Source organism: Nicotiana sylvestris, chromosome 3 (genome assembly GCF_000393655.2).
Source record: "Nicotiana sylvestris chromosome 3, ASM39365v2, whole genome shotgun sequence".
Taxonomy (NCBI): Eukaryota; Viridiplantae; Streptophyta; class Magnoliopsida; order Solanales; family Solanaceae; genus Nicotiana; species Nicotiana sylvestris.
In genome coordinates, this window is record NC_091059.1 from 178,293,842 (window position 1) to 178,301,642 (window position 7,801).

Below are 7,801 nucleotides of genomic sequence, written 5' to 3' on the forward strand. Positions count from 1 at the left end.
GAGATTCGACATTTCCCATACTCAGCTCATTCACTCTTTTCTTCCTTCCTCTGCTTCCTTTTTCTATGGATCCTTTAATGGCTATGCCTCTCTTAACTTGGTATCAGAGCTCGGCTTAATTCTGACGGGTTCAACAATGGCAGACGAGTAAGGAGAAGGTACAATTGAGGATTATTTTTTTCTCATCTAGTTCAAGTTGCAGCTAAAGATACGATCTCCTCTTCTAGTTAGGGTTTGTTGATTTCTGAGAAATTCACCAATTTCTTCCTGATTTTCACAACAATTTGAGTAAGTAACTCTCTTCAATCTCCAAGTCTACAAAATTAATATGGCGATTAATGAAAATGATTCGGCGTCGACTACTGTTACATCACCTACATCTGATACTCAGAATATTGACTTAGTTCATCACAATCATCCTTTGTATATTCATCTTTCTAATACTCAAGGTGTTGTTCTCATTTCGATTCAACTTCGAGGATCTGAAAACTACTCTCTTTGGAGTAGATCTATGAAAATTGTGTTGCATGGCAAAAACAAGTTAGGTTTTGTGCTAGGAACCTGTAGAAAGGAGCTTTATGATCCAAGTCTTCATGAACTTTGGGATCGATGTAACGCTATCGTTTTAACTTGGATAATGAATACTATAGCACCTAATCTACTAAGCACTATGATCTACGCATCTAATGCTTACAAGGTCTGGGATGACCTTCGTGAAAGATTTGATAAGGTGAATGCTGCTAGATCGTTTTATCTTCACAAGGAAATTGCAAATTTGACTCAAAATCTGCTAACAGTGTCAAAGTATTTCTCAAAACTTAGAGAGTTATGGGATGAGTATGAAGCTTTAGCTCCTCCTCCTTCATGTGGATGCCCTGAATCAAAGCAACATGCAGAACATTACCAAAGATCAGATTCTTATGATTCGGCCACTTCCAAATGTCAATCAGGCTTATGTTATGGTAGTTAATGTTGAGAGTCAAAGTAAAAATAGTGCAGATCTAAGTGTTGGCATTAGTGATTCTAAAGCACTGATGAGTAAAGCTAATGCAGGAAATAGAAATAGCAACTTCAAATTTAGAAACAGTGTTGGGAGATATACACTATAATGTGACTACTGTCACTTGAAAGGTCATACCAATGACACCTGCTATAAACTCCATGGATACCCTACTGATTTAAAGGCCAAGAGAAGAGGTTATTCAGGCCTTCAGGTGAACAATGCATTTACTGCCAGGGGATTTCAATCTCCTGACCTTCCTCAGCCTATTCCACAACCATCTCCACAACCTACCCTCAGTTTTCCCCTGCTCCAGTGTTTACTCAAGAACAATATGATCAGATATTGCATATGCTGAACAAAGGAAAGCAGGTAGAATCAGTGGCTAATGCAGCAACTATGAATAACACAGGTACTATAAGAGCCTTCATGTCTCATCTAGTTAATGGTAACTGGATAATAGATATAGGGGCCTCCAACCATATGGTGCACAATTTCAAACTACTAAGTGAAATCAAAGATCTGACTAGTATAGGCCATAATAAGGTTCACCTTCCTAATGGTGAGCAGATTGCTATCGGTTACTCATGAGTCTCCACAATCTTCAAAACTAAATCATTACAAAATGTATTATACATTCCAGACTTCAAATACAACTTGCTTTCAGTCTCAAAGCTTACAAAGGAGTTAAAGATATCTTGTTGCCTTCTTTCTTGATTTCTGTCTTTTTCAGGATCTCTTGAGTGGGAACGTAATGGGGATTGGTAAGGAAGAATGTGGACTTTACATCCTGAAGCCAGATATTCCTGAAGGACCAGTACAACAGCTGAATGCAAAGCACAGTAACAAGCTAGCATTTTCTGCAAATAATATCTCTAGTTCTAATAAGACAGTTTCTTGTAAGCCTACTAAGAATTGTAGTGTGTCTCTATGGAACAAGAGATTGGGATATGCACCTCTGAAAGTTCTACAGAAATTTAGTAGTTTACCTTACATTCCTATGTAAGATCATCATTGTACTGTCTGTCTTATTGCTAAGCAATCTAGACTGCCATTTTCTCACAGCACCTCTAGTTCTACTCTTCCTTTTGAACTTGTGCATACTGATGTATGTGGTCCATACAGGGTCCCAACTCATAATGGTAAAAGGTACTAAATGACATTGGTGGATGACTTTTCTAAGTATACCTGGATTTTCTTAATAAACACAAAGGCAAAATCTGTTGTTGTGCTAAAAATGTTTTTATCACTAGTTTAGACTCAATTTGATAACAAGGTTAAGTGTCTCAGGTCTGACAATGGTACTGAGTTCTTCAATGAGCAGGTAACTAGTCTCCTGTAGTTGCATGGAATCATTCATCAGAGTTCTTGTGTGTACACACCTCAGCAAAATGGTAAAGTTGAGAGAAAGCACAGGTTTATTCTTAACATGGCAAGGGCTTTGAGATTTCAAGCCTTTATTCCACTCCATTTCTGGGGTGAGTGTGTTTCCACATCAGTATATCTTTTGAATAGATTACCTACTGTCTTGTTGAAAGGAGCCTCCCCATTTGAGAAACTTTATGGTAAGGTCCCCTCTCTCCAGCACTTGAAAGTCTTTGGAAGTCTTTGCTATGCCACCTCTACTAGTAAATCTGATAAGTTTAGTCCCAGAGCTATTCCTGATGTCCATCTTGGCTATTCCTCTGTGCAAAAGGGATACATTCTCCATGGTCTTCACTCCAAATCATTCTTTGTAAGCAGGGATATTGTTTTCCAGGAGGATATCTTCCCTTTTAAGCATGACCTCTCTGGCTCTTCCCCTCTATTTCCTATTTTGGATATGATAAAACCTGATTATTTACCTCGTCAGTTCATCCCTTCTCATATACCTCCTCCATCTAACTCTCCTTATTTTACTTCAGGTCCATCAGTTGATTCTCCTCAGACATCTTCTTACCCTCCATTATCCAGTCCTTCTCCTATTGCTCCTCCTCATCCTATTAGAAAATCATCCAGGACCTTTGTTCCTCCTATATGGTTAAAAGACTATGTTGTCCCCTCTAAAGGAGCAGTTTGCAATTATTCCATTTCCCAGTATGTCTGTTATGACAAGCTGTATCCTACCTATCAGACTTGTATTGCTGCATATTCTGCTGTGTTTGAACCTACTTTCTATGTTGAGTCCAGCACTGATCCTAAGTGGATAGAAGCCATGTAGTGTGAAATTGTAGCTCTTGAGGAAAATCAGACCTGGTCCATTGTTGATCTGCCTCCTGGCAAGTCTCATATTGGCTGTAAGTGGGTGTTCAAAGTCAAATATAAGTCTAATGCGGAGGTGGAGAGGTATAAGGCTCGACTGGTTGCTAAGGGGTATAGTCAGCTTGAAGGGTTGGATTACAAAAAGACCTTTTCTCCTGTGGCCAAAATGGTGACAGTAAGGTCTGTGGTGGCTTTTGCTTTAGCATCTGGATGGTTCATTTTTCAAATAGATGTGCACAATGCTTTCCTCCTAGGAGACCTTCTTGAGAAAGTTTATATGCAGATCCAAGATGGCTTTGCCAGCCAGGGGGAGTGTCATCAAATGAAAGTGCAGATTGCATAAGTCCTTGTATGGAAACTCAAGCAGGCTCCCAGACAATGGAACCTGAAGCTGACTTCTGCTCTCAAGGATATGGGATTTGTTCAATCTCATTATGATTACTCACTCTTCATGCAAAGGGTAGGTGGTGATCTAATAGTAATCTTAGTGTATATTGATGACCTATTGGTCACTGGGAACAATGTGAAGCTCATTCATCAAGTGAGAATAGACTTGCAGGCTAGATTTAAAATGAAGGACTTGGGGGAATTAAAGTTCTTTCTGGGAATTGAGTTCTTTAAATCTAAGGAAGGCATTCTGATGAATCAAAGGAAATATGCTCTTGAGTTTGTGTCTGAGATGGGATTGGCTGGCAGTAAGCCTGTTGATACACCTCTTGAGTTTAATCATAAACTCACCTCAGTAGCATTTGATGAATTTATGAACAAAGGGGAAGCCTCTACAGATGTACAACTTGAGGACCCAGGAAGCTATCAAAGACTTGTTGGTAGACTGTTGTACCTGACAATGACAAGGCCAGACATTGCCTTTGTTGTTCAGGTATTGAGTCAACATATGCATGCTTCTAAGCAGTCACATTTGGGAGCAGCTATAAGAGTAGTCAAGTACATCAATGGAACTGCAGGTTTGGGCCTGTTTATGCTAGCAAAAGGTAATAAGGAACTAGTTGCCTATTGTGGTTCAGACTGGGGTTCGTGTGTGGAAACAAGGAAATCCATCACTGGTTATATAGTCAAGTTTGGTGAAGCTGTAATTTCCTGGAAGTCTAAGAAACAAAGCACAATTTCCAGGAGCTCAGCAGAATCAGAATTCAAGAGTATGGCAGCTACTGTTGCTGAAGTCACTTGGCTAGTTGGTTTATTTGGAGAGCTTGGAATTGCAGTAACCAATCCTGTGCAGTTGTTCTGTGATAGTAAGGCTGCTATACAGATTACAGCACATCCCATATTCCATGAAAGAACAAAACACTTTGATATTGATTGTCACTTTGTAAGGGAGAAAATTCAGAGTGGTCAAATTCAAACACAACACATAGGGACTAAAAAACAACATACTGATCTACTTACCAAGAGTCTATGCAAACCACAACATGAGTATTTGATTAGCAAGCTGGGAATGAAGAACCTTTTCCATTCATCAGCTTGAGGGAGAGTGTTTAGAAGAACGTATAGTGTAGAAGTTAGTTAGGTTGTTAGAAGTTAGTTAGTGGGCCATACGTACAGCTGTCAACAACTAATATATTATTAGGTGATTAAGTGTTGTATAAATATATACATGTATAGTACATGAGAAATGAGATTCGATATTTCCCATACTCAGCTCATTCGCTCTCTTCCTTCTTCCTCTGCTTCCTTTTTCTGTGGCTCCTTTAATGGCTATGCCTCTCTTAACATTTTCAAAAAATATTTTTTTAAAGTGTTTTTCAAAAAAATATTTTGTGAAAAACATTTTATATTTGGTAAGTTAATTTGAAAAGTACTTTTGAGAGTAATTAGTATCTAGCCAAACTTTTAAGGGAAAATTTCACATAAGAGCAACTGTGCTCCCTACTTTTCAATTTACAACCAACAAACCCAAAAATAATAGGATAAGATTCAACATCCAACTCCAATAGGTTCTCGAAATTACTATTTATTTTTAAAAAAAATTGCTCAAGTTTTTAAGTTAATTTTTGAATCAGTAATTGTGACTCAAATATTAGTTCAACAAACCAAATTCATTTAGGTGGTGAAAATTAAATTTTTAACAAGCTTAAATATGTGGATTTAAATTCTAAATTTGATTTTATGAGAAATTTGGAGTGGGTGTTATTTAAACTTGTGAGAAATAGTATAAAGAGGTTGTACATAAAATTTGAAGTCATTTAATGGAGATTTTGACTAGTTTTGAACAAGAATTGCAACTGAAAATCGTGGAAGAAGTTCGTCTACATACGCTTGAATAAAGGTATATAAAAGTGTATAATAGTGTATAAGATGTATTTGTACACTTATATACACTATTATACAATATTATACATAATTATACAAAAAAACTTACTTCGTCTTCTTCCTTGCGTCTTTTTTGAAATTTAACTCAAATCTTGCTCAAATCTGCTCCAAATCACTTCAAATTTAAATTTTGAACTCTTTGTGATATTTTCAATCAATTGGAACAACACTCAATCCAAACAACTAACAAACTCAAAAAATCCTATTTTCGAAAACAAAGTTTTGAATGGCCTTCAATGGTGCACTTCTACTATTCAATTTTCTTACATTGCAACCAGGTAAAACAGGGGGGAGAAGTAAAAAATACACGGCTCATTGAAGCATATGTAGAAGATGTGAAAAGAAGAGAGAGTGAAAGCAATGGTTGTGAGAACACACATTTAACTCCATAGCTTTTAGAAGCAATGATTGTAAGAACACGGATTTTGAATTTGCTAGTGCTTTCAAAATGTGCATAATATGGGCTAGGTCGGATAAAACTTAAAAACATAGGTCATTTTTTGTTATGGTGTGAAGTCACGTGTATTTTCTTGTAATTCTTTCAACATTTAAAAAACGTTTTTAAGTATATTTTTCTCAAAAGTATTTTTCAATAAGTACTTTTGCGAAGAATTATTTTTTTTTACTTCTCAAAATCTACTTGTGCTTCTGTTCAAAAGTATTTTTTTTCCTTCTAAAAGCTTGGCCAAACACCTTAACTTTAAAAGAAAAAAATACTAGTGACCCCCAAAGAAAAATAGGTCACAAAAAAGCTTGGCCAAACATGCTATAATTGAGTTGTGAATCAACTATATAACTCAGAGAAAATAAATTTAGTTTCAAAAACTTTAGCGGATATAATTAAATTATTGCTAAAGTTAGAGGGAACTATTTGCAACAGCCACATCGTATAGATCACCGATCCGAGGATCAAGGACGATAAGTTTTTAACAATATTTGTGGATCATTTACGAATGCTATATAAATTTTCGTTCATCTTCTATGTTTTTCGCGCGTTATTTTTCTAAGTGATCTAATCATATTAACTGGCCATTTTTAAATTTATTGACATATATCTACTATCTCTTTAGTTATCCTTCTGAAAAATGGTTGTGTCAAGAGTATTAACTACTACCGGGGTGGATGTAGCGTATATTCGACAGGTTTAATTGAACTCATAACTTTCTACGCGGAGTAAAAATTTATTAAAATTACAAAAATAGTAAATATGATCTATAACTTTAAAACTATAATGGGTTCAATGACAAAAATTTTAAAGGTTGAACTCATGAGATTTATATCCTGAATTCGCCTCTGAGTATTATGTAAATATTAAAGCAAGACAAATGAGGAGTCGTCGTCGTCTTCTTCTTTTCTCTCTTTAGTTTTCTTTCACTTTATTTTACTTTCTAGGGGATGCTCTTTTAGTTTGATTTCATTTGGGTTAACTCGACAAGACATGAAAAATGAAAAGATATGATGAGGTTTGAAAATTATGAAATTTACCTAGGATAGGATCAAACCTGACATAATACCATCATTACCACTTATACCCCATATAAAAATTACCATTATGAGATCATGTCTCACATTGTATGAATAACACCAACATGAAATTAGATTCCAAATTCATAATTGATTTGAGAAGAGTATGTGTAGCAACAATAATAACAACCATATATCTAGTATAATCTTATCGATAAGGTCGCGGAAGGGTAATATATATGCAGACCTTAGCTCTATTTTGTGAAGGTAGAGATATTTTCTATATCCGCTCAAGTAAAGCAAAATCATAGCAGTTTTAAGAAAAAATATAATAGTATAGAAGCAAAAAGAAAACAATAATAATAACAAGATAATAAGATAATCGAAGCACAAGAAAACAACATGTAGTAAAAGAGTTCTAAGGATAAGGTAATACGAGAATAATACTAATACTACTAGTATAGGAAAGAAATAGACTTGACTACCTACTAACCATATATCCTAATTCTCGACCTCTAAACCCTCCTATCAAGGGTCATGTCCTCGGTAAGTTGAAGATGTGTCATGTCCTGCCTAATCACTTCTCCCCAATACTTTATCGGCCTACCACTACCTCTTCTCATCAGGGTCGGCTGAAGCCTAAGGCCACTAAGGCAATGGCCTTAGGCCCCCAAAATCTATAAATAATATATATAACATTTAATAATTATGCACTATCGATTTAATAATTATGCATTATTGATAGAATTTTTAAATCATTTGGTT

The 7,801-nt window shown here is 35.8% G+C and overlaps 2 protein-coding genes across 2 annotated transcripts; both read left to right on the plus strand.

Annotated features, from left to right (window-relative positions):
- Positions 1-328: 328 nt before the first annotated feature.
- On the plus strand, positions 329-3,200 carry LOC138888417 (uncharacterized). The gene is made up of 6 exons (XM_070170276.1): positions 329-962; positions 1,266-1,546; positions 1,734-1,899; positions 2,008-2,149; positions 2,291-2,324; positions 2,388-3,200. The coding sequence occupies exons 1-6, from the start codon at positions 329-331 to the stop codon at positions 3,198-3,200; spliced, it is 2,070 nt and encodes a 689-aa protein (XP_070026377.1).
- Positions 3,201-3,407: 207 nt separating this feature from the next.
- Positions 3,408-4,727, plus strand: LOC138888418 (uncharacterized mitochondrial protein AtMg00810-like). The gene is made up of 2 exons (XM_070170277.1): positions 3,408-3,512; positions 3,609-4,727. The coding sequence occupies exons 1-2, from the start codon at positions 3,408-3,410 to the stop codon at positions 4,725-4,727; spliced, it is 1,224 nt and encodes a 407-aa protein (XP_070026378.1).
- Positions 4,728-7,801: the final 3,074 nt, after the last annotated feature.

Bases quoted from the DNA above. Each gene is read 5' to 3' on its own strand.
- LOC138888417 (XM_070170276.1), top strand. From the start codon at position 329: ATGGCGATTAATGAAAATGATTCGGCGTCGACTACTGTTACATCACCT. The intron at 2,150-2,290 runs GTACTAAATGAC...TAAGTGTCTCAG, and splicing joins CCAACTCATAATGGTAAAAG to GTCTGACAATGGTACTGAGT. The intron at 2,325-2,387 runs GTAACTAGTCTC...TACACACCTCAG, and splicing joins CTGAGTTCTTCAATGAGCAG to CAAAATGGTAAAGTTGAGAG.
- LOC138888418 (XM_070170277.1), top strand. From the start codon at position 3,408: ATGGTGACAGTAAGGTCTGTGGTGGCTTTTGCTTTAGCATCTGGATGG. The intron at 3,513-3,608 runs GTTTATATGCAG...AAACTCAAGCAG, and splicing joins TAGGAGACCTTCTTGAGAAA to GCTCCCAGACAATGGAACCT.